General features: G+C 42.4%; 1 protein-coding gene across 11 annotated transcripts in view; it reads left to right on the forward strand.

Moving 5' to 3' along the window:
• Window positions 1-26,942, forward strand: part of LOC115197597 (SH3 and multiple ankyrin repeat domains protein 2) — a 174,058-nt gene that overhangs the window by 4,495 nt on the left and 142,621 nt on the right. For 9 of the 11 annotated variants that reach the window (XR_003879034.1, XM_029759268.1, XM_029759264.1 and 6 more), the window contains exons 2-5: window positions 10,384-10,510; window positions 15,605-15,832; window positions 18,761-18,967; window positions 21,240-21,311. Coding sequence is in view for 10 of the 11 variants with exons in the window: in XM_029759268.1 (XP_029615128.1) it covers window positions 15,614-15,832; window positions 18,761-18,967; window positions 21,240-21,311 (498 nt within the window). In the remaining variant the exon portion in view is untranslated. The remainder of the gene's footprint in view (window positions 1-10,383; window positions 10,511-15,604; window positions 15,833-18,760; window positions 18,968-21,239; window positions 21,312-26,942) is intronic. The other 2 variants (XM_029759262.1, XM_029759261.1) reach the window with 2 other exon arrangements.

Raw genomic sequence — 26,942 nt, forward strand, 5'->3', positions numbered from 1 at the left:
CTGATCCAGAGAAACTAGAGTTGCAGTAAATGCCTCACTGAAGGCCACATCAAGAGATTTTTGACCTTGTCAGCTCAAGGATTTGAAACAGCGATCTTTCAGTTATTGGACCAACACTCTTAACCGCTAGGCTACCTGGCACCCCATATTTGACCTGGACACTATGGGCCATTGTCAGAAGAAGTGCACTATATAGGGGATGGGGTGCCATTTCAGACTCAGGCACTGTGTACATTGTTTTTTTGACCTTTGGTCAAAACAGCTGGCCATTTCTCCTCCCTTTAACAACTTTATTTTGGCGATTCATTCACTCACTCGTTGCTACTCTTACATGAAGGTGAGGAGGACAGAGAGGTGTTTTGTTACTCTGTCTGGATGATGAATAATCGATCTTGGCTACAAGAGAGGGGGGAGTTGGGGTGGGGGAGAGTGTGTGGAGAGAGAGAGAGAGAGAGAGAGAGAGAGAGAGAGAGAGAGAGAGAGAGAGAGAGAGATGGGGTGGCTAGCTGGCTTGCAAGCAGGCAGGGTGATGAGGAACTCACGACTTAAAGCTTTCTGACACATTTATCTGTGTCCTTTCAAAGTCACTGGGCTAGCTTCAAGGCTGTAAGCTGTTTGTTTGCCAGAGCCATAGAGTTAAATAGAACACTTTCATTTATTTTATGCCCATTTTCACAAGACTACAATGATTAGCAGATGTGAAGTTCATTTCCCGATGGTATATTTCCCAATAATAATAGTACCATTGTAGACCTACAGTAGTAGATGGTGACATCTGTTTGAATTATCAGGCAACAGTCAGGTACAGATCTACTGAAGGGATCTGAGGACCATCATTGAGAAATGCAATACCACATTTCATTATTTAAGTACAGAAGGGACAACTGTATACCAACACCACCCTTAACTTCAGAAACTTAACCCTGTACATATCCTGTACATCGTTAATGTTGTCACATTTGATCATGACCTGCAGTTAAGGTAGGGTGCAGTGCAGTAAAAGCGCTAGCAGGCAGCAGAGCAGTACCTGGTGTTCTATGAACATTCCTCCTCTGTTAGACACGTTCCCTCAAGAAGGTGTGTTTCTCCTTTGAGATCTGGTTGATTTTCTTCCTTTTTTTTTATTAAGTCCAATATCCCCAGCAGACTATGCAGCCTACCAGGAGTTTACAGTACGGCTCTAATTGATTTGTTTCTTCAGTGAGCTTTTAGGACAGCAGCATTGTTCAAGCATGCAATATTATGCAGGCAAGCAGTTTGTTCTCTCCCCTCTTCATTGTTATACCGGTGGCTGAGGGTCCCATGGGGTTTCCAAGCAGGGCCTCCATAGCAACGGAGACAGAGATGAGAGGGTTTTTGCGGTGGCACCTTTAATCTGGAAGAGATCCTGGTGGCTCTGCATCACTGTGACAAATGGCTGGATGTCACACCACCCAGTGACCTCTGCAGGTCAGTTGGCAAGTTAGTCCACTCCTATACTCCTCGCAGCTCACTTACAATGTATTACACATAACTTGCAACCTGGAAGATACAAACCAAATGTACATGTTACGGGTACTGTTAATAATTGCACAAAAAATTATTACGGTCAATTGTCTCAAACCACAGCCGTAAGTCAATGGACTCAACGACTGAAAAATGTGTATGCAATGGAAAATATGACAACCAGGTTGCAAGTAAAGATGGCTACTTTTTTGTCCAAAGGGACTCCCATCAGATTGTACCTTGCCCAATAACTGTATAGACAAAAAGAGGGACGTACGTGGGGGTGTGTGGAATAAATCCCTTCATTTTATGAATCCTGTAATTCTTAGTATTATTTCTTATTTTGGTCCTTTTAGGGATGTTTTCGTTTTAAAGAAATTACTTAATTTCATGTTTATTTTGTTTGTTTTGATGGCGCTCTTTCCTTTGTCCTCTAAAAACAGAGCATGACGTCGAGGTTCACATGGTGTTCTATAACTTCTTTTCTTTTTACTTTTTGAACTTCATAAATAAAGATATGTAAAAAAATAAATGTATTACACAATAACGGAGCATCTAAGAGTTTTTCACTCACTGGATGCTTTCTACTATACAGTCGAACAATCTAGTTCATCTTCCGCATAGACCTACTGTAGGTCCTCCACAGCTCACCTAGATGTTCTCAGAGAGCATTCGTTTTTTACCTGCACTCAACTGGATATCTCCTTTCTGTCATACAAATACAATACATCTTTGTTGCTTCATTATACAGACAATGGAAATGTTGTTATTTTTGCTGTCACAGTTCAGTACCCTACCCAGACCCACCACACACACGACAGGCTTTTAATATAAACAATATAGTCATGCAATGTAGCTGTCAGTTAAACTATAATTTCCATCCTACAAGGCTTCCTTTGACACAGAAGGGTACTGTAATGTTACTAATGAAGGAAAGAGCTAAATCAATATTTAAATCTATTAATGATCACATTCACCACACTCCTTATCAATAATGCAAGATAGCAGGGCAGATTCACAGATACATATATCATCTGGATAGAACTGTGCCTCCCATGGGCAGGGCTGGCTGTGAAGTTTTATTTTCATGTTGCCCTTTCTAGCACAGTTCCAGCAACTACAGAGAATGTGGAACCAGGCCATAGCGGTACAGGCTTGGTTTGGCTCTTTCAGCTGGATTCTAGGCCTGGCAGGGTAGGTTGCTCATCATGTGCCATAGCAGACCTGAGTTCAAATATGATTGGAAATCATTTCAAAAACGGAATCTGGGCAAATAGAAGAGTCGCAGTAACTGTCAACCTATCCGGCACTCCAGGCAGGCTAATGCAAACGCTGAAAGGTTTCAAACAGTGTTTGGACCCAGGCTTTCTCCAAAGTGGTAAATATAAAAGCCGTGTTCACAGGGAGCAGTCTGTCATCTGTTCTGGACTCCAGATAAGAGCATATAACAGAGTTTGAAAGATAGTGAAGAGAGTGTAATCTAAAGGCAGATAAATAGAGGGTATATAATATGAAGCATAACCAGTGAGGCACAAGAAACTCTGTGTTTGAAATTTCTCTCATCTCCTCGAGAGACACTGGCTTCCTGGCTCTGGCAATTCCCTTACACTGAGAGAGGTTTATAAAGAATTCATTACCCTTTTGTATCCATAGGAAAGTTAATTTGTGTTTTTAGTGTCTCATTGTCTCTGACCCGTGTGTCTAAATATTGACTGTCTCTGACCCGTGTGTCTAAATATTGACTGTCTCTGACCCGTGTGTCTAAATATGAACTGTTTCTGACCCGTGTGTCTAAATATTGACAGTCTCTGACCCGCGTGTCTAAATATTGACTGTTTCTGACCCGTGTGTCTAAATATTGACTGTTTCTGACCCGTGTGTCTAAATATTGACTGTCTCTGACCCGTGTGTCTAAATATTGACTGTCTCTGACCCGTGTGTCTAAATATAGACTGTCTCTGACCCGTGTGTCTAAATATTGACTGTTTCTGACCCGTGTGTCTAAATATTGACTGTCTCTGACCCGTGTGTCTAAATATTGACTGTCTCTGACCCGTGTGTCTAAATATTGACTGTCTCTGACCCGTGTGTCTAAATATTGACTGTCTCTGACCCGTGTGTCTAAATATAGACTGTCTCTGACCCGTGTGTCTAAATATTGACTGTTTCTGACCCGTGTGTCTAAATATCGACTGTCTCTGACCCGTGTGTCTAAATATTGACTGTTTCTGACCCGTGTGTCTAAATATTGACTGTCTCTGACCCGTGTGTCTAAATATAGACTGTCTCTGACCCGTGTGTCTAAATATTGACTGTTTCTGACCCGTGTGTCTAAATATTGACTGTCTCTGACCCGTGTGTCTAAATATTGACTGTCTCTGACCCGTGTGTCTAAATATTGACTCATGGACATGGGTCGCATTTCAGTTAACTTTAGTAAGATAAGAGGCTGTTGGATCTGATACCTGAGATGGACAGGAATGGAGATGAGATCAAATGTGTTTCTCTGGACACCAGCGATTTACTCAGGAGAGTGGATCACTAGCCTGGTACCATTATCTGTTTGTGCTGTCTTGCCAACTCCAATGGTCATTGCCATGGCAAGACAGCACAAGCAGATTTGGGACCAGGCTAGAAGGTCTCAGAGTGTTCAGATGTAGATGTTGTTCTGTGTTGATCTGGGCATCGCCCTATGTTGTGGAAGGTGTTGTTTCAGCTCTACTGAGTGTCGCAGCCCACTGTGCAGTATAAGCCCTAGGTGTTACACTTGATGGCTGGACATCCTTTTCTAGCCCACGAGATAATTGATTTGTTCCGCCAGTGATGCGTTGAACTGTTAAACCTACAGTATTTCCATTTTACACACACATCTGAGACCAAGACCTTTTGGCCTGCTTAACTGCCTGTCATATGTCTGTTGCCCTATTTACTCTGTTGTAGCTAACGATGGTTTCAACTCACCCAGAGGAGACGAACTGGACTAAGCTAGATCAGTGGGCATCCATCCACTGACAACCCAAATGCAGTGTTCATTTTGGCTCTAATTTTTTTATTTAGTCTAGTCTTAGTCATTTTGACAAAAATATATTATAAAAATATAATAAAAATAAATTTGAATAATGATTTAGTTTAGTTATTGTCAAAATGACAAAAACAGTGGACCATTTTAGTCAACTAAATACACTTTCATTTTACTCAAATCATAATTTGTTTTGCCTAACATCCTATTCTCTTCCCAACAGCAGAAATATGACAAACATATGAGAAAAATATTATATTGTATAAGAATTATCTGGCCATGTAAATTCCTAATTCAGCCTACATAGATACTGCACATTACATACAGAACGAACAGGCACAAGCAGAGAGAAAGACAGAGAGAGAAAGAAAGAGAGAGAAGCACAATCACCAGATGGTGCTTCAAAGTACTGGCAAAGTAGTATGGGTTGCACCTCTGTCACTCGGTCGCATGATTTCTATTGTTATCAAAGTTCCACAGACGCCACAGACACATTAATGTCCACAAGTTGAACGGGAGCTAATGACTGTTTCATCCAGTGATGTAGTCGAGTCACTAAACCTCGAGTCCGAATCGAGTCCCAAGTCCCCTGTGCTTGAGTTCGAGTCCAAGTCCGAGTCACCAGTCCCTATTGCTGAAGTCCGAGTCCCAGTGCTCGAGTCCTGGTCCAAGTGCTCAACTAGCATAGTTTTAGAACGGCCATCGATATGCTTTATGAACGTAAAAGGCGGCCTGCCTATGTACGATAGAAGAAAAAAAAGCTGTTTTCTCAGAGGAAAAGAGGGAAACTTGACTATGTTGTCTACAGCACCTTTATATGAAATGCAGTGGGAAAAGTGGTAGGCTGGAGCAAGACTAGAAATTCAAAGACAGCATATTTTTCTGGAGCCTGCTCAAGTGAGAGAAAAATATAGCTAGACTGTTGTTTTACTATTAAACTCAATTCTGCTATTGTTTTTAATTGTGTAAAGCAGCTTGTGTTTCTTAACCATGCAAATGATAGCTAACTAGAAGGCTGGTGGTGACTGGTTAGCTAAAGTGAAGCATTTCATGGGGCACTATAACCACATATGAGTTCAATTGGTACAGAAATCTCACTCACGGGTTCAACAAATACGGCCTCTTACAAGGCACGTCTCAAAATATGTTAACGAGCCAATACAGTGCACCCACTAGTGGTCAAAAGGTTTTTGGCGCAACAAAGATACAGTACGGTATTGTATTCCGTGGGGTGAGTACCATTCGAAATACAGCAATTTTCCCACACATGTTACACATTTCAGAGTGTTTTTTACTCTTGATAATACCTCATATGTTACATTGTGTGGACTGACTATGTCTGTCTGCTTCATCCAGAATTGGCCTAGCTCAAATCCACTCAATATTGTTATGGAAAGGAGGATACCTAGTCAGTTGTATAGGGAAAGGGGGCACCTAGTCAGTTGTATAGGGAAAGGGGATACCTAGTCAGTTGTATAGGGAAAGGGGGATACCTAGTCAGTTGTATAGGGAAAGGGGGATACCTAGTCAGTTGTATAGGGAAAGGGGGATACCTAGTCAGTTGTATAGGGAAAGGGGGATACCTAGTCAGTTGTATAGGGAAAGGGGATACCTAGTCAGTTGTATAGGGAAAGGGGGATACCTAGTCAGTTGTATAGGGAAAGGGGATACCTAGTCAGTTGTATAGGGAAAGGGGGATACCTAGTCAGTTGTATAGGGAAAGGGGGATACCTAGTCAGTTGTATAGGGAAAGGGTGATACCTAGTCAGTTGTATAGGGAAAGGGGGATACCTAGTCAGTTGTACAACTGAAAGCATTCAACTGAAATGTGTCTTCTACATTTAATCCAACCCCTCTGAATCAGAGGTGCAGGGGGCTGCCTTAATCAACATCCACAGTGCCCGGGGAACAGTGGGTTAACTGCCTTGCTCAGGAGCAGAACCACAGATTTTTACCTTGTCAGCTCAGGGATTCGATCCAGCAACCTTTTGGCTACTGGCCCAACACTCTAACCACTAGGCTACTGTACCTGCCACCATGGAGCATGGAGAAGTGGTACAGTATTTGGGGTTGTACTCCTTGAAGGACCATTTCCTCTTTGTTATTTATGTCTGTTCCATGCTAATATTGAGTTTAAGAAAACGTATTTTTGTACAGTAGTTTTTAGGGATGCGTGTTGGAAAATTAGCCCAGGCTATAGGTCTTCAACAGTGGTCCTCAATTACATTCAGCTGGCGGTCCCCAATTACATTTTCCTTGAGTTGGTGGTCGGGAGGCTGGAACATAGTTATAAATAATTTGTACACTTCAAATTGACCGAAGAATCCCAGACATATTTCTGAAAAACGGAATCATTTCTAACCTCGATTTTCTTTGGGATACGATCACATATGCCTGTTTATTTATGTGTGGGAATACTTGAGAACAGATTTCTATAATAAAATCCCCCAAAACTCTGGCCTAACACTGTGGCGCAGTATTGCTGTTAAAGAGAGATGGATCTCCAAATGTCGCTGTCCAATCAGTGGTGCTGGTATCACAGCAGTCTCTATTGCTAATGGTCCATGGTGAGAAAGCATTTTCCTCTCTGATTTGACTGTTTCAGTGGCTGGACCCATTGCTGTCCTAGTCGTGGTGCCACTATATGGCCATGTATCCCGTAAGGGTGGGTGATTTGCACCTAGATAGCATCACACATGTCTGCAATTTTCTTAATTTCTTTCTTCAGTGAAATAGTGAATAAATCTGGAATATACCGTGATATAAAATGTATTTTATACCGCCCACCTATGTGAATTACTGAATCGTTTACAGTAGGTCCTTGTCATCTCTGCCCTGATTCAGGCAGATGGACGCTGGACGCTAAGGCAATATGGCACATCATCTAGAGTCAAGGTGTTGTGTTCAGGTGTTGATTGAACAACATGTCACTCTGGGAATGCAAAATGGTAGAATTCTCCTTAAAAAAAAAGCAACTACACATTTTGACATGGCAAAATAATTTCACATTGGGAACTCCCATGGGTTTCTTCCCAATTCCACCCTGGATTGTGTTCTTCTGCTGGAGGTTGGTTCACCCTAATTTGATTTATTTTCTCCCTCTGGCCCTGCCCCTGGCCCTGCCCCTAGAGAGCATTCATGGCCACAATGTGACCACTGTGTGTCAGTGAGGTCCCTCAATGTCGACCAGAGTCCAGGTTAATGACACCAACAGGGACACAGCAGAAACAACAGTCCACTGTTGTAGAACAGTTACAGTGCTATTCAACAGGCATGGTGTGTGGTACACTCTTAGAAAAAAAGGTGCTGTCTTGAACCTGAAGGGGTTCTTCGGCAATAGCAGAACCCTTTGAAGAACCCTTTTTGGTTCCAGGTAGAACCCTTTCCACAGAGGTTTCTTCATGGAACCCAAACGGTTCTACATGGAACCAGAAAGGGTTCTACCTGGAAGCTAAAAGCATTCTACCTGGAACCAAAAAGGGTTCTCCTCTGAGGACAGCCCAAAAAAACTTTTGGAACCCCTTTTTTCTAAGAGTGTACAATCACTGAGAGGTGAAACTTGTCCCTGAATCCTGACCCAGGGATGGCCAGCTATGGTCCCTGACCATGTCAGATTGCTCTTCTGTAGTGTTAAGTCCTCTCTACCATGACAAAGTTAATTACTGAGTGCCAGCTGATCCCTGTCCCGTCCACTGGGGTTCTCATTAGAGCTCAGGACATAGTAAATGGGATAGACTTACAGTACAGGACGGGGTTTGGTTATAGTGTCCACGTGTCTTACAGAACAGTACAGGGTTTGGTTATAGTGTCCACGTGTCTTACAGTACAGTACAGGGTTTGTTTATAGTGTCCACGTGTCTTACAGTACAGTACAGGGTTTGGTTATAGTGTCCACGTGTCTTACAGTACAGTACAGGGTTTGGTTATAGTGTCCACGTGTCTTACAGTACAGTACAGGGTTTGGTTATAGTGTCCACGTGTCTTACAGAACAGTACAGGGTTTGGTTATAGTGTCCACGTGTCTTACAGTACAGTACAGGGTTTGGTTATAGTGTCCACGTGTCTTACAGAACAGTACAGGGTTTGGTTATAGTGTCCACGTGTCTTACAGAACAGTACAGGGTTTGGTTATAGTGTCCACGTGACTTACAGTACAGTACAGGGTTTGGTTATAGTGTCCACGTGTCTTACAGTACAGTACAGGGTTTGGTTATAGTGTCCACGTGTCTTACAGTACAGTACAGGGTTTGTTTATAGTGTCCACGTGTCTTACAGTACAGGGTTTGGTTATAGTGTCCACGTGTCTTACAGAACAGTACAGGGTTTGTTTATAGTGTCCACGTGTCTTACAGTACAGTACAGGGTTTGGTTATAGTGTCCACGTGTCTTACAGTACAGTACAGGGTTTGTTTATAGTGTCCACGTGTCTTACAGTACAGTACAGGGTTTGGTTATAGTGTCCACGTGTCTTACAGTACAGTAAAGGGTCTGCCTACGGTGCTGTCCAAATCCACTTCAAAGCTGAAATACCTCTTACCTCACACTTGTCATATATTTAGCTACCTGAGGTTTCCATACATTAATCTACCTTGGCTTTGTCATACATGAATCTACCTTGGCTTTGTCATACATTAAGCTATCTTGGGTTTGTCATACATTAAGTTACCTTGGGTTTGTCATACATTAAGGTACCTTGAGTTTGTCAGAAATATATCTACCTTGGGTTTGTCATACAATAATCTACCTTGGGTTTGTTATACATTAAGTTACCTTGGGTTTGTCATACTTTAACCTACCTTGGCTTTGTCATACATTTAGCTACCTTGGGTATGTCATACATCAAGCTACATTGGGTTTGTCATACATTTAACTACCTTGGGTTTGTCATATATTAATCTACCTTAGGTTTGTCATACATCAAGCTACCTTGGGTTTGTCATACATTTAGGTACCTTGGGTTTGTCATACATTTATCTGCCTTGGGATTGTCATACATTAAGCTACCTTGGGTTTGTCATACACATCTACCTTGGGTTTGTCATACATTAATCTACCTTGGGTTTGTCATACATTAAGTTACCTTGGGTATGTCATACATCAAGCTACATTGGGTTTGTCATACATTAATCTACCTTGGGTTTGTCATATATCACGCTAACTTGGGTTTGTCATACATTAGGCTACCTTGGGTTTGTCATACATTTAGCTACCTTGGGTTTTACATTTTGACAATGGTTCTGTCTGGCTGACTGCAGAGATTATTTCTGGGCCCAGAATGCTTTTACTGTATGCTGTAACACCCATGTAATAGCAGAGGCATATCAGACCTATGCCAGCCAAGCATTTTTTTAATTGCCTCCTGAACCCTATAGGCTAAACAAGTGTTAAACAAGCTGATATGATACTAACTGCCTTTTGGGTCTAGTGTGTCTCAGTGGTGATTGGAGGGGTCTGGCTGGAGGAAGGAGGAAGTGGAGGTGACAGACAGCCATGATGAAGGATGTGGTTGTCTGGAGAAGAGGCTCTGGGGAGGTTATGTGCTGCTGGAACACTTTTTATGGAGCTAGTCATTTATGACTGTGTCTGTGGCCTCATCTGAGATTGGACCGAGGGAGAGACACAATGTAGCGTGTTTACTGGATGAAGTCAAATGCTTGTGTTCCCAGTGTCTCTATCATATTGTTGTTTTTCTGGACGGTTATTAGGGGAAGAAGGGACCCTGAGATTAGGGACCTCTCGGGGTGTTTCAATTTTATTAAAAAATAAAATCAGCCATACAGGTTCAGATTTCTGTGGCGTCATGGCAGTGGTAAAATGTAATGTTATACGTGGTGGATTTTGTGGTTTAAGATTCTCACACCGCTATTCTCTGGTTACAGGATGGATCACTCCACTTGGTACTGTCAAGGTCGTCTGGAGGGATTCTCTAACTGACACTATCCATGGCAGTTGATTTCATGCGCTCCGTCAGTTTCTTGACTGTCTGAAAAACAACATGTAGAAAAGGTGAGCCTCTGGTCTGCTTCCTTTACTTCACAGGTCAGTCTTAAATTACATTGGTGAGCAGTGATTGAGAAACTCTCAGCACAGATCTATAAAAGGGATGCGTAGAACAATGAGAACCAGACATCACACTATGAGAAAAATGGGCAGGAAATGAATGAAAGGAAGGACAGCAGAACCATTTTAAACGTATAATGGGTTGGGTCTCATTTACAGGACATATATAACCGGTATAAAGTCTAGCCTATATACAGGGTTTTCTATTTGAAAAACATCCCTGTTGGACAGAATCGAGGGTTTGACAAAGTATTATTGTTACATTTCGTTTGAAGCACCATCAATATCAAAATTTAAAGCAGTGCCTGTTTGAATTAAGGGTACTGGTCGTTGTCTGTGTCATCCAGAGCTCTAAACTAGGGCAACGATATAGAAAATGCTGCATGGCGTGTGTGTGTCTTATATATGTGTGTGTGTGTGTGTGTGTGTGTGTGTGTGTGTGTGTGTGTGTGTGTGTGTGTGTGTGTGTGTGTGTGTGTGTGTGTGTGTGTGTGTGTATCTGGGGTGGGTAAAGCTTACTGTATGCTTCCCAGTCTAAACAGTTTGAGCATATGTTATGAAATTTATTTTTGACGTTTTTGTTCGTTTTGGTCTTCAGCAGGTTTTGTTTTTCAGCTGTTCGTGCACACAATATGTTTTCTTGAGGCAAGTTGAAGTTCGGTACCTAAGTCTACTTACTCTCTTTTGTCAGTCAACAACTGTACTACTCATAGTCAGTGGCATAGCACAGTTTCACCCCGCAAGGTAATTTGTTTTTCTGCAAAACATTTTTTGCCATGGGACAGAGAGAAACATTTTCATTTTTATAGCTAATCTCATGCTATTTTACACCTTTTACCATGAGGCTGAGAGAAAATGTTGCTATTTTATCATACTTGCTCAAACCTACATGTTCCCACAGTATCCATACCCATCCTGTTTGTTCTCACATTTTTTCAAATGTTACATCCTTTGGACATTTCTAGAACTTGTAATACTTTATGCCATATGGCTTCAAATTGTTCTGTTTTTTTTTTCTATCTGTAGCTGGTATTTTTTCAACATTTAAATGATTATGCATTTAATTCATCCACTGTCTTGACGATGGAGCATCATTTGATTTCCAGTTCTTAAGTAAAAGAATAGTCCAAGAAAATAATGGTCCAAGCCATCGGGTATCTCACCGCATCCTCACACGCCATGTCTAGAAATATGCAGATAGACGAATTAAAAGTACGTTTACATGGCAAACTTCTGATAGTCAGCTTTTCTAACTCCAGCCATAACTTTTGGACTTTATACCACTCCCAGAAGGCATGAATTATTGAGTCATTGTTTGTTTTACACTTAAGACATGACTCCGCCTTTGTGCTGTAGAATTTGTGTATTGGTTTATACTGCACTCTTAGAAAAAAAGGGTTATTTGGGGTGACTGTATATAGAACCTTTAGGTTCTTTGGAAGAGATTATAGAACCCTTTACTAAAAAAAGGTTCTATATACACTCTATACCCAGTGAAGGTAAAGAGCCTTGAGGGTTCTAGCCCAACCCCAGAATGTAATGGAGGATTTTAGAAATCATCAGATAACAAAGCTAACTCAATCACCTCGAAATCTGAAATGACAGCTAACGTTCCCTTTTCATTTGTTTTAGGCATTTTCTTTTGACATTTTTATCCATATTAATGATGCTGCTGCATAATTTTGCCTGGTCAGAAAAATGGTTAGCTGACGTCCACATCGTTCGCTCTATAGGCAAGGGGAAGATCACATTTATATTTTGTAACATTGTTGCCAAGGTCTGAGTGGCAAACAGCAAGGTTCATACAAACCTGTGTTGTTGCAAACTAAATGCTAGCTAGAAGCAAGAGGAAATACTGTGTTTAATAAAATCATACAGTCTTAGATAAAAATGGGATTCAATATAGAACCTTTTGGTCAATTCAAAATTGAACTGCCATTCCGATTCAAAAACCAACTTCCAATCCACCCAGCATGACTAATCAATGGGATTGTGTTTGAACCAACTTGCAAGTAGCACTATCAGAGGCAGAGGATCTCTCTTCTGGCTTCTGCTGACAACAACTGCATGTAAGTTGTTCTTCTACATCATAATAATTATGTTTCTGCATAGCATTTTGTCTTCACTGTTATAACATGTGTGATTATTATTATCACACATAGTGTTAAGAAGATGGAATGGAATGTGAATTTTAATGATTGTGCTTTTCTTATAACTAATTTCTGTGTTCTATTTATGTGCTGTTCTATAAGCAAAGTTCCGTGTTCATGCAAGTGGCTGGCTGTACAAATCCTCACTTATCAGTAGCTGCAATTTGGCAGTACACCCAGACGTTGTTTTGAGAACGAACGAACGATATCTCAGTTTCAAGGTCTCAGCTTAGAGAGGAGAAGCCTCGTGAGGTGTTGGTCTGTCACATGTTATGAAACAGTATTGGTCGGTCACATGAATGAAACAAAACGGTAATGATTAATTAATTATGCTAAATCATGCAAATATAACTTGTCTGTGTATTGTCTGTGTATAGCCGTCCCTGTGTAAGAACTTTTCCACAACACTCCTTTTCCTCTTCTTCTCTGAAACATGTCAAGCAGGTAGCCCAGCAGCTAAAGAGTTTGACCTGTGGCAGGGGTTGGGCCTGTGGCCGAAAGGTGGCCGGTTCAGAATCCTGGCAAAAAATGGGCGGAATTGACCTGACACCTGTAGGGCTGCTGGGTTCACATCCTTGAGCAAGGCCCTTAACCCACAACATGCTCTCCATCCAAGGCTGCTGCTTAAACCTGTGCTTGTATCAACTGTATGTGTGAGGTCTGCTCTTTGGGGTGGTTGAGAACGGAGCAGAAGACACATTTTTGTGGTTCACTGTAACTAATGGATATTCTATTGTATTGTATTGTAAAGAAGTCAGCCAGAGTTAATGTGGGTCATCATTCAAGCAAAGAGATGCCTCCCTGGCCACCAGTGCATCTTTCCAAACTATGTTTGTATGTAATGAAAATAAATTCTCAAAACTATGCTGGAATTCATTTGTCCATTATTTAATTATTGATGAAATCATATTCTTAGCTCAAAATATTACTATTTAATAGTAGTAGCCACAACTAATACATGGCACCATGCACCCCCCCCCCTTTTGTTCACAATGACTGCCTACACCAGCCAAACCCGGACGATGCTTGGCCAATTGTGCACCACCCTATGGGACTCCCAATCACGGCCAGTTGCAACACAGCCTATATTCGAACCAGGGTGTCTGTAGTGACGCCTCTAGCACTGAGAAGCAGTGCCTAAGACCGCTGCACCATGTGGGAGCACAAACTTGCAGGGTTCTGATCAAAGAACCCTGTAAAAGGGTTCTTAATACAGTTGAAGTCGGAAGTTTACATACACATTAGCCAAATACATTTAAACTCAGTTTTTCACAATTCCTGACATTTAATCCTAGTACAAATTCCCTGTCTTAGGTTAGTTAGGATCACCACTTTATTTTAAGAATGTGAAATGTCAGAATAATAGTAGAGAGAATGATTTATTTCAGCTTTTATTTCTTTCATTACATTCTCAGTGGGTCAGAAGTTTACATACACTGAATTAGTATTTGGTAGCATTGCCTTTAAATTGTTTAACTTGGGTCAAACGTTTCGGGTAGCCTTCCACAAGCTTCCCACAATAAGTTGGGTGAATTTTGACCCATTCCTCCTGACAGAGCTGGTGTAACTGAGTCAGGTTTATAGGCCTCCTTGCTCGCACACACTTTTTCAGTTCTGACCACACATTTTCTATAGGATTGAGGTCAGGGCTTTGTGATGGCCACTCCAATACCTTGACTTTGTTGTCCTTAAGCCATTTTGCCACAACTTTGCAAGTATGCTTGGGGTCATTGCCCATTTGCGACCAAGATTTAACTTCCTGACTGATGTCTTGAGATGTTACTTCAATATATGCACATCATTTTCCTTCCACATGAAGCCATCTATTTTGTGAAGTGCATCAGTCCCTCCTGCAGCAAAGCACAACATAATGCTGCCACCCCCGTGCTTTACGGTTGGGATGGTGTTCTTCGGCTTGCAAGCCTCCCCCCGTTTTCCTCCAAACATAACGATGGTCATTATGGCCAAACAGTTCTATTTTTGTTTCATCAGACCAGAGGACATTTCTCCAAAAAGTATGATCTTTGTCCCCATGTGCAGTTGCAAACCGTAGTCTGGCTTTTTTATGGCGGAGATGGATAATATTGAAAGTATACTTATAAAATTCCCCTCAATGTAAAGTTTAAGTTCAAATAATGCAACAAAATCTTCTTCAACTATAAAAATAAAGTTTCTCTGTGGGACAAGGATTGTCCGAACTTTCAAAAATACCTGAGTTAATTTCCTGCAATTCTACACATTTTGACATGAGGCTGAGAGAAAATGTTGCAGTTTTAAAGCTAATTTCCTGTAATTCTAAACATGTTTTTCATGACTTATAACATCTTCATATGCTATCTATGGGGCCCGAGCTCCGGGTGACCCCAAGCCACACCCTGCAGGGGCTGTGGGGTTGTGTGCTACACCAGTGCTCCTAGTACGAGTGAGAACATGAAGTGTTTGTTGTCATTCAACGAGAGATGACTAGTTTTCATGCAAATTGTTTCACTCGAGAAATACTGCACCAATAATCTAAGCTAGATGTAAAATTGCACAACTAAGACTTCCTCTGCAAAAAGGTCAAAATGTATGACTGACTTATTGATTTATTTGACTATTTTGAGGAAGTGTTTCTGTCTGTGTTGTTGCTAGGGTAGCCAAGCGGGACAAACAGCAGTAAAATGTATGCTTTTTTTCACGTTTTTCAATGAACGTCTTTAGGGGGTATGAGAGCACACACAGTCGCTTTGCCTAGCAGAGTTCTGAGGACATCTTAACTGTATGATGAAGCCCGATAACACTGTGTCCTCTCCCCGTGGTCAGGCCACAGTAGAGTCCAGCATGCCTCCAGAACTTGTGTGTGTGTTAGTTGTACACAGTATGTATAACGCTGTCTCCTCTCTCTCTCCAGTAGAGTATCATGCCTCGGAGTCCTACATCCAGTGAGGAGGAGATGGCCCAAAGTTTCTCTGACGGCTCTGGAGGTTTTGAGACAGACAGCTCAAAGGAGGAGCCTGGCCATGGAGGACCTGGAGGGGAAAGGGCTAGCAGGAGGACAGACAGGAGGGCAGAGAGGGACAGGGCTGCCCGCAGGGAGTCACTGGAATTCTGTGTGGTCATCCCTGACCTTCAGCAGTCTGTGAGTACACACTTATCTCGTTGTACACTGTTTTCTTATCATACTGCAGGAGTATGCTACACTGTAAAAAATTATTTATTGTTTCAACTAATTATTATTAAGTAATTGGTTCCATAGCCTTTTTTTTTTTTGGTTACTCAACTTTTCGATCCAAGTATTACCTGAATGATGTGTTTGCTTAACTTAAATGTTTATTCAACCATAATTATTATTTGGTCATCTTACCTAAAAAAAGCTGTGGAACTAGTTACACACACACAGCTTTTAACATACAATGTTTCCAACATACGTATTTAACACACGTTGAGCATTTACACAGTAATTAATTTTCTACGTGTCCTCAGAACCTCCTGGTCTCATGGCATTCTAATGTTCCTGCTATGCCACTATGTCTGTCTCAATTATCACTTCATCTTACTATTCTCTCATAATTCATATGATTCACTTATTTCAGAAAAAAAAAAAATCTGTATTGTTGTCTGTTGGTGGGGCATCTAACTCTGTTTTAATGTTACTTCTTGATCACTATGATAAAAAACATTGTTTTTCTTGAGTGTATTTTTAACAGCTGAGATTTACTTTGAAGTCCAAAGTGTAGAAATACAGGTGAAATCATTCATTGACACAGACATGGTGGGGTAGCAGCAAGATTGGAATGCTGTGAACCAAGAAACTGTGAGTTCAAATCCCAGGTGAAGACATTTGAATTACTGTGTAAATGAGCATGTGCAATGTGTGCCAAATATGTATGCTGAAAACATTGTATGTATAAAGCACTCTAACTAGTTCAAAAACCTTTTAGGTGGATTAATTTATGAGACAATTTGAGCAAACACATCATTTTAAGTTGACTGAATTTTTGCCTATGTTGATTAACTAAAATAAGGCTGTTGAACCAGTTACTTAATAATAATTAGTTGAAATAACTCAAAGTTTATAAAACATTTTTTACCTTGCATCTAAATCCACTGTAAAGTCAAACCATAACTACCTTTCACTTTTCAACTGTGTGGTCATCCCTGAACCTTTTTTAAAACATATTAGTCATTTAGCAGAAGCTCTTATCTAGAATGACATACACTCAGTGCATTCGGCTAAAATAGCTGCTATCTGCAGAATCAGTGCTAGTGAGAGTAGATGAAAAGACAAGTACAATAGTCTGGGCTACAACATAGTTTACCCACTGCTTTGCTCTAGGCTCCAAAACCAGTAGTTCTACTGCACTGAAAATAATTGGGGTGCTGCACGCTGGTTGGAATTACCACATAGTTACTGCAGTTTGTCACTGCATGTTGCTTATGTGAAAGACTGTAAAGCAAAAAGCTGTAAAAAAAAAAAAAAGAGATCATAGCAATTGTGGAATATGTGGGATGTTTGCCCCAGCCTAGCAGCATAAAGTCAATGTGAAAGAGTGAGCTACAATAGCTATGCACTGTATGTTGTATAAGCTAAATGTCACACTGTTCTCAACCAAGCAGTTTGATAGACATGAATGAGAGAGAAAAAACAGCTATTGGAAATCGGTGGCGAGGTTATTCTGCCACAGAAATACACACTTGCAAGTTGAGTGCTGCTGTTTTCAAATGCCTTATCACAAAAGAACATGCACCCTCAAATAAACCAATAAGAAAAATGATTTTCTGGATAACAGGCGTAACGCTCTGCTATAATCCTTACTAATTGATTGAACTAATTCCAGTTATTGTTTTTTCCACCACCAATACTGTGTAACGGGCATCTCTGCCAAACAACTTTATGAATATGAAATGTCCTGCTTCTGTAGAGGAAAGGCATAGCTAATTACTGAAACAGAATACTGCTAGGAGACATTTCCATGCTGTTTTATACTGTGATTCCTAATCTTTTCTACTGTAAATAAAAGCCTATTTATTCACAGACACTGGTAGCTTGGCAAGGAGACGTGAGCTATTGTTTCTCCATCTGTTAGCACCTGCTGCCAGAATGTTAAATCTGCATGTGTGTTTTGTGTTTGTTTGTTTTGGAGCAGAAATGTATGTTTTAAACCCAAAGCTAAATGTGTCGTCTAATGTTTTGGAGCAAAACATATCAAACTCCAGGTTTGTATAATCTCTGAATGTTTTGTATTTGTGTTGCAACAGAAGGTTTAAAACTGACACCACTGTGTGCAGAAATGGGCAGTATTTATTTTACATGTATTTGAAATACATATTTTAATTACTTCTGAGTATTTTGTCATTTGAATTACACTGGGTTGAACTATAGTCCAATGTCTTTTGTATTTTCAAAATACTGTCATTTGTATTTTCAAAATACTTTTCCATTCAATGTTTTATAGCAGTTCAGATTTTGTGCCCCCCTTTCACCCTGCATTAGTATCAGAAGTCTAATAGCACTATGGCGTGATAGAGTGTCTGCTAAATGAACAAAATATAAATATATATGTGAAAATGTTGATAAATAATGTACTTGATTTGGTTGTGATATGAATGCACTAATTGTAAGTCGCTCTGGATAAGAATGTCTGCTAAATGAGTAAAATGTAAATGTAAAAATGAACAATTGCAAAGCATGCTGAGTATTATTCTAATGAGCTCTGCCCCGAAACAAGGCCAATAGTAATACCCATTGTGCTTTGCAGTTAATTTTGGTTTGTTCATTTTCACATATACATTTACATTTTGATTATTTAGCAGACACTCTTATCCAGAGTGACTTGCTCAACTAAAGTAGATAAACAACAACATATTACAGTCATTTTTGTAACCGGTACTGAGAACGTTGTTGCTATTCAGGCTGTCTACTTGCATGTGTAATTTTTAATTTTAAATACTAAATGCATGTATTTTAATTAAATACTTTACAGAATACAAGATTATTTTGATACACTGATCTTTATGGTATTTTCTATCTGTATGTATCCCTGATTGTGTGTGTGTTTTGGAGCAGAAGCGTATGAGGTTTAAGCCCGAGGCCACGGTGTGGGTTGCTAAGCAGCAGATCCTGTGTACACTGACCCAGACTTTGAGGGACGTGCTGAACTACGGCCTCTTCCAGCCCGCTGTGGAGGGCCGAGAGTCCGGCTTCCTGGATGAGGAGTGTCCCCTTAAAGACTACCCCACTCCCACCAACACTAAGGGGGTCCCCACTCTGGAGGTACAGGAACCATTCAGTTCTCCATCCCCCAGGTCCAGCACTAACCCTAACCTTAGTCCGAACCCTAGACCTAACCCACCGTACCCTAACCCTAACCCTCAGACTACCCCACCCACCACCATCAAAGTGATCCCTGGTGGTGCAGTAACAGTTCTGCTCCATAAGTCTGTATGGTCAAATCACTGATTTCTCCACAACACACAGTACCTTCGTCAGACTAGCACATTTTGATCCAAGAGTGGATCTTCGTCACGTCACAGAGAGGTATTCTTGGCTCAAAATGTTATACTAGCCCATAAAGTATGAGGTGGAGAAATCGTTTGTGCATCGCATGCCCTACTTAATTTCTCCAGTACTGCTCCATCATTCAGGTCCAGTCCTGCTGTATTGTCAAACATACGTTACTGATTGTTAAAAAATATACCTTATTAGGCTAGCACGACGTTGCTGTGGATTGTGTGTGCAGGCGCTGTCTACTTCATTTCTTAAGCACTGTTCAATCCCTGGGATCCAGTCCTAACACAGCACTGGACATGCTGATGTATACCACCCAGGGCTGTTGTAGCCCACCCAGGGGTGCTGTATACCACCCAGGGCTGCTATAGCCCACCCAGGGGTGCTGTATACCACCCAGGGATGCTGTAGCCCACCCTGGGCTGCTGTAGCCCACCCTGGGCTGCTGTAGCCCACCCCATCCTACAGAAGCACTTCTCCTGTTTGATCATTATCAAAGAATCTCATCTGGAAGAATTCAGCCACTTAATGAATGATCAAGGGACTGCATCACTATAACAAGTCTTTGTTTTCCAAACAGCTCAGCTGAATTGTGATGAGGCAGCATAGCTGGAAACTCCCTCTTGGCTCTCCCTGGCTCTGTTCTTTGTTCTATATCTCCTCAGTCAGGGGGGTCCCCTGGTATCGCTAGTACTTGACTGAAGTTTTAATTACTGGCTGCCTGGGCGATCTTCTCTGGTAGTATTAAATATATAGATCATCATCAGCAGTGCTGCCAGATGGGTATGATAGTGACTGGTTGTTTAATCAGGGTCATTGGGAGATGATTAGAAGTGTTGTGTCGTTGACTATCATTAAATGTGAAGACTGTATATTATCAAATCAATTCTCTGTGTGTAATTCAATTACGTGATTAAACTAATCATGTAACTTTAATTAACTAGGAAGTCGGGGCACCACGGGAACATGTTGTTTATAGAGTTTCAATTTTCCGAATATAACTCAAAACAGTTGCTTATTAATGAATTTTACCTAATCAGTCTCATTACTGAATGTCGCAAACCCTTGGATATCTACACGAACCCTAGCATAGAATCATGAATCAGCGATATATAAATTGGCTTAATTATTTATTTACTAACTAACTTAATCAATCACAAAATTACATAAACACACACAAATAGTTAATATATTGATTACTACATGATACAAAGAAAAAGTCCCTAGCGGACGAAACTGATATGACGGCTTGGTAGACAAAGGAAAAGGAATGGGGACCAAGAGCGGGAAACTCATAGAGGATTACTACACTCATAGAAATTGCTAATACTTTGAACATGAACAACCGCTCATTCGAAAAGAAATTGCAATTGACATATTTACGAGTGTCTGCCTTTGTTTTCCCTCTCAGTGATTGCCGGTCTGTCTGCTGGATGGAAATGTTCTTAGATTGGATGCGTTTACCAGACTAAAGTATTTAAACAGCTGCAGTCTGAATAATTGTTCTTTAGTTTGTAGATGTCTTTGCCATTTCAACGTGGGAATGATCTCCACGTTCTCTAGTCTTGTCCTTTGGTAGAGTTGTACGTACATTTCACACTATTTAGATGTAAAGCTCATAATTGAGAAGTGCACACAACCAAAGACACAGTAATGTGTGTTTCCTGTCCTTCATGAGATCACCAAATGAAACACACTCGACATGACTGTCCCTTAAGTGTCCACGGACCATTCCCACATTCTCAAAATTATAAATATTGTTTAATTCTCCCATTTTGGGGATTAGGTGTTTTGGCAAGGAGAATGCCTTTGTTCTCCATAGGCTCTCTCCCGCCATACTGAGAGTTTCTACCAGGAATTTATGACCATTGTAAAACCTGATGTGGGAGAAAAAGTGAGAGGGAGGGAGACACGATATACACCCAAAAGGGCTACGTCGTGACAGAAGTCTTGACAAGTCTTACACTACATCATAATGTATTATACTTTTTTGGCTTTAAGTAAAGTGTTGAAGGAACGTTTCTTCTTCCATTTGCAGTTCCGTTACAAGAGCCGGGTCTATCAACAGCCCAATGTGAATGAGAAGCAGATCGCCAAAATCCACACGCAGGTGAGAAAAATAAATGATATTTATTTTCGCTTCTTTCAGGATGTACAATAGATTCATTATATTCATTTAAATGAATGTGAATATCAATGGCTGGTGTACGTTCTTGTATTGGAACGGGTGAAAGCTATACCTTGGACAGTTATACCCTGTATCCAACATTTCTGTAACCATGTTGAAAAGGTCAATGTGAAAAGGAAATGTCAAGGCCAGTAGAGTTATTACAGTCGTGTGGAAAAAGATATTATTAAGGGAGCTTGTCTTTGATATATTCATTATATTATGAGTGAAAGAACATTTCAGGTCCTCTCCCTGTAATGCTGGTAGAATTAATGCCCTATTAATCTACAAGCTGAATATAAAGTGTGAATTATTGAAGTGTAGAATTTCCATGGGCTCACTATTCAGCAGGTACGTATTTAACATGATTCAGTATTTGATTGAGACAGACAGACAGCTGAGTCCAGGACAATTCCCATCAATGTCCTCCTTCTGGATCAAACAGGAATGCCATACTAAATCATTTACCCATCGAATTCCCTTCACACTGTTTTCCCTGGTCTTTCAAGTTCACTGTGTGTGTGTGTGTGTGTGTGTGTGTGTGCGTGTGTGTGTGTGTGTGTGTGTGTGTGTGTGTGTGTGTGTGTGTGTGTGTGTGTGTGTGTGTGTGTGTGTGTGTGTGTGTGTGTGTGTTGGAGTTCAAAGTGTAACTGGTTATACAGTATGTGCACTGGCTGGCGTAAGTCCCCCTGCAGTGTCTCTGTCCTGCCTGAAGGCTGCAGACAAGCCTTTCTCCCTCACTGCCTGCTGCTGTTCAGCTCAGCTCTGGGACCTGCTCTCTTAACTATTTATAAGTGGCCTCGAAAGCAGCATGTGTCCCTGGATCAGTCCTTGGGAAAGCACCATGAGAGGAACAGCAGCGGAGAGACCTGAGGAACCATCACGTGACACCCATACCTCAAATCAAATCAAATGTTTTTTTGTCCATCCGCCGAATACAACTGGTGTAGACTTTACCATGAAATACTTGCATACGAGCCCATAACCAACAATGCAGAGTTAAAACATATAAATAAAATAGTAACAGAAGAGGAACAAAATCAAATACACAAGAATGGAGCTATACACAGGGAGTACCAGATCAATGTGGAGCTATACACAGGGGGTACCAGATCAATGTGGAGCTATATACAGGGAGTACCAGATCAATGTGGAGCTATATACAGGGAGTACCAGATCAATGTGGAGCTATACACAGGGGGTACCAGATCAATGTGGAGCTATATACAGGCAGTACCAGTACCAGATCAATGTGGAGCTATACACAGGGGGTACCAGATCAATGTGGAGCTATATACAGGGAGTACCAGATCAATGTGGAGCTATACACAGGGGGTACCAGATCAATGTGGAGCTATACACAGGCAGTACCAGTACCAGATCAATGTGGAGCTATATACAGGCAGTACCAGTACCAGATCAATTTGGAGCTATATACAGGGAGTACCAGTACCAGATCAATGTGGAGCTATATACAGGGAGTACCAGTACCAGATCAATGTGGAGCTATATACAGGGAGTACCAGATCAATGTGGAGCTATATACAGGGAGTACCAGTACCAGATCAATGTGGAGCTATATACAGGGAGTACCAGTACCAGATCAATATGGAGCTATATACAGGGAGTACCAGTACCTGATCTATGTGGAGCTATATACAGGGAGTAACAGTACCAGATCAATGTGGAGCTATATACAGGGAGTACCAGTACCAGATCAATGTGGAGCTATATACAGGGAGTACCAGTACCTGATCTATGTGGAGCTATATACAGGGAGTAACAGTACCGGATCAATGTGGAGCTATATACAGGGAGTACCAGTACCTGATCTATGTGGAGCTATATACAGGGAGTAACAGTACCAGATCAATGTGGAGCTATATACAGGGAGTACCAGTACCAGATCAATGTGGAGCTATTTACAGGGAGTATCAGTATCAGATCAGTGTGCAGAGGTACGAGGTATTTGAGGTAGATATGTAGATGAAGGCAGGGTAAAGTGACTAGGCATCGGGGTAGATAATACTAATGTATTTGAGGTAGATATGTACATGAAGGCAGGTTAAAGTGACTAGGCATCAGGATAGATAATAATAAGTTATTTGAGGTAGATATGTACATGAAGGCAGGGTAAAGTGACTAGGCATCAGGTTAGATAATAATTAGGTATTTGAGGTAGATATGTACATGAAGGCAGGGTAAAGTGACTAGACAACAGGATAGATAATAGTAAGGTATTTGAGGTAGATATGTACATGAAAGCAGGGTAAAATGACTAGGCATCAGGATAGATAATAATAAGGTATTTGAAGTAGATACAGTGGCTTTGCGAAAGTATTCACCCCCTTGGTATTTTTCCTATTTTGTTGCCTTACAACCTGGAATTAAAATACATTTTTGGGGGGGTTGTATCATTTGATTTCCATCACATGCCTACAACTTTGATGATGCAAAATATTGTTTATTGTGAAACAAACAAGAAATAAGACAAAAAAAACAGAAAACTTGAGCGTATAACTATTCACCCCCCCAAATTCAATACTTTGTAGAGCCCCCTTTTGCAGCAATTACAGCTGCAAGTCTCTTGGGGTATGTCTCTATAAGGTTGGCACATATAGCCACTGGGATTTTTGCCCATTCTTCAAGGCAAAACTGCTCCATCTCCTTCAAGTTGGATGGGTTCCGCTGGTGTACAGCAATCTTTAAGTCATACCATAGATTCTCAATTGGATTGAGGTCTGGGCTTTGACTAGGCCATTCCAAGACATTTAAATGTTTCCCCTTAAACCACTCAAGTGTTGCTTTAGCAGTATACTTAGGGTCATTGTCCTGCTGGAAGGTGGACCTCCGTCCCTGTCTCAAATCTCTGGAAGACTGAAACAGGTTTCCCTCAAGAATTTCCCTGTATTTAGCGCCATCCATCATTCCTTCAATTCTGACCAGTTTCCCAGTCCCTGCCGATGAAAAACATCCCCACAGCATGATGCTGCCACCACCATGGTTCACTGGGGATGGTGTTCTCAGGGTGATGAGAGGTGTTTGGTTTGCGCCAGACATAGCGTTTTCCTTGATGGCCAAAAAGCTCAATTTTAGTCTCATCTGACCGGATTACCTTCTTCCATATGTTTGGGGAGTCTCCCAAGTGCCTTTTGGCGAACACCAACCGTGTTTGCTTATTTTTTTCTTTAAACAATGGCTTTTTTTCTGGCCACACTTCAGTAAAGCCCAGCTCTGTAGAGTGTACGGCTTAAAGTGGTCTTATGGACAGATACTCCAATCTCCTCTGTTGTCACAGAAAATGTCGTACTCTTCGGCGAATATGTCGTATGGGAGAGAGAAGGACCAAGGCGCAGCGGGATTGTGGACACTCATGTTTATTACTGACAAAACATGTAAGGCATCCACTTGGGAAAGAAAACACTAGACAATACTCACGACATGGACAGTCTTGCAGGCTATACAAAACGCAGTGCAAAATCAATTCCCCACAACCCCAAAGAAAAACACACACACCTATATAGGACTTCCAATCAAAGGCAACTATACACACCTGCCTTCAATTGGAAGTCCCAATCACCAGCACAACATTTAACAAACACAAACCACCTGCCACATCCTGACCAAGACTAAGCAATACGCCTTCTGCTGGTCAGGACGTGACAGTACCCCCCCCTCAAGGTGCAGACCCCGGGATGCACCTAAAAAAAGAAAAACACAAGAAAATCCCCAATACCCCAACAAAACCAACAAACAATAACCCCTAAACAATAAGGGAGGGAAGGGAGGGTGCTGCCGTCACCGACGGCACTGTGCTACACCCTCCCTCCCCAACCCACCTATCCTGGAGGTGGCTCAGGTGCAGGACGTGGACTTCGTTCCACCTTTGGCGTCACCCACTTCGGTGGCGCCGCTAGCTGCGCCGGGCAGACGTGCCACTCGGGCTGACCCTGGCAGACGGACCACTCGGGCTGGGCCGGAGGACAGGAGGGCCACTCGGGCTGGGCCGGAGGACCGGAGGGCCACTCGGGCTGGGCCGGAGGACAGGAGGGCCCCTCGGGCTGGGCCGGAGGACAGGAGGGCCCCTCGGGCTGGGCCGGAGGACAGGAGGGCCCCTCGGGCTGGGCCGGAGGACAGGAGGGCCACTCGGGCTGGGCCGGAGGACAGGAGGGCCACTCGGGCTGGGCCGGAGGACAGGAGGGCCACTCGGGCAGCTCCGGGTAGTCTGGCCACTCTGGCAGCTCCGGGCAGTCTGGCCACTCTGGCAGCTCCGGGCAGTCGGGCAACTCTGGCAGTTCCGGGCAGTCGGGCTACTCTGGCAGCTTCTGACTAACGGGCGGCTCTGGCGGCTCCTGACTAGCGGGCGGCTCTGGTGACTCCTGACTGGCGGGCAGCTCTGGTGACTCCTGACTGGCGGGCAGCTCTGGTGACGTACGACTGGCGGGCAGCTTTGGCGACGTACGACTGGCGGGCAGCTCTGGCGACTTACGACTGGCGGGCAGCTCTGGCGACTCTTGACTGGCGGGCAGCTCTGGTAACTTACGACTGGCGGGCAGCTCTGGTGACTGTTGACTGGCGGGCAGCTCTGGCGACTGTTGACTGGCGGGCAGCTCTGGCAACTGTTGACTGGCGTGCAGCTCTGGTGACTGTTTACTGGCGGGCAGCTCTGGTGACTGTTGACTGGCGGGCAGCTCTGGCGACTGTTGACTGGCGGGCAGCTCTGGTGACTGTTGACTGGCGGGCAGCTCTGGTGACTGTTGACTGGCACTCCAGTCTTGCCCCGTCAAACAGCCCTTGTGCCCCCCCCTAAAAAAATCTTGGGGGTGCCTCTCGGTCTCCCTTACCCGTCGTGTTCCCCAGTCCTCGCCAGACTTCTTCCGCTGCTTGGTCCTGGTTTGGTGGGGAATTCTGTCACAGAAAATGTCGTACTCTTCGGCGAATATGTCGTATGGGAGAGAGAAGGACCAAGGCGCAGCGGGATTGTGGACACTCATGTTTATTACTGACAAAACATGTAAGGCATCCACTTGGAAAAAAAAACACTAGACAGTACTCACGACATGGACAGTCTTGCAGGCTATACAAAACGCAGTGCAAAATCAATTCCCCACAACCCCAAAGAAAAACACACACACCTATATAGGACTTCCAATCAAAGGCAACTATACACACCTGCCTTCAATTGGAAGTCCCAATCACCAGCACAACATTTAACAAACACAAACCACCTGCCACATCCTGACCAAGACTAAGCAATACGCCCTCTGCTGGTCAGGACGTGACATCTGTGGAGCTTTGCAGCTCCTTCAGGGCTATTTTTGGTCTCTTTGTTGCCTCTCTGATTAATGCCCTCCTTGCCTGGTCTGTGAGTTTTGGTGAGCAGCACTCTCTTGGCAGGTTTGTTGTGGTGTCATATTCTTTCAATTTTTTAATATTGCATTTAATGGTGCTCCGTGGGATGTTCAATGATAGGGATGATTTTTTTTTTAACCCAACCCTGATCTGTACTTCTCCACAACTTTGTCCCTGACCTGTTTGTAGAGCTCCTTTTGCAAGGCACTGTATGTACATGAA

The sequence above is a fragment of the Salmo trutta genome, chromosome 7 (genome assembly GCF_901001165.1).
Source record: "Salmo trutta chromosome 7, fSalTru1.1, whole genome shotgun sequence".
Classification (NCBI taxonomy): Eukaryota; Metazoa; Chordata; class Actinopteri; order Salmoniformes; family Salmonidae; genus Salmo; species Salmo trutta.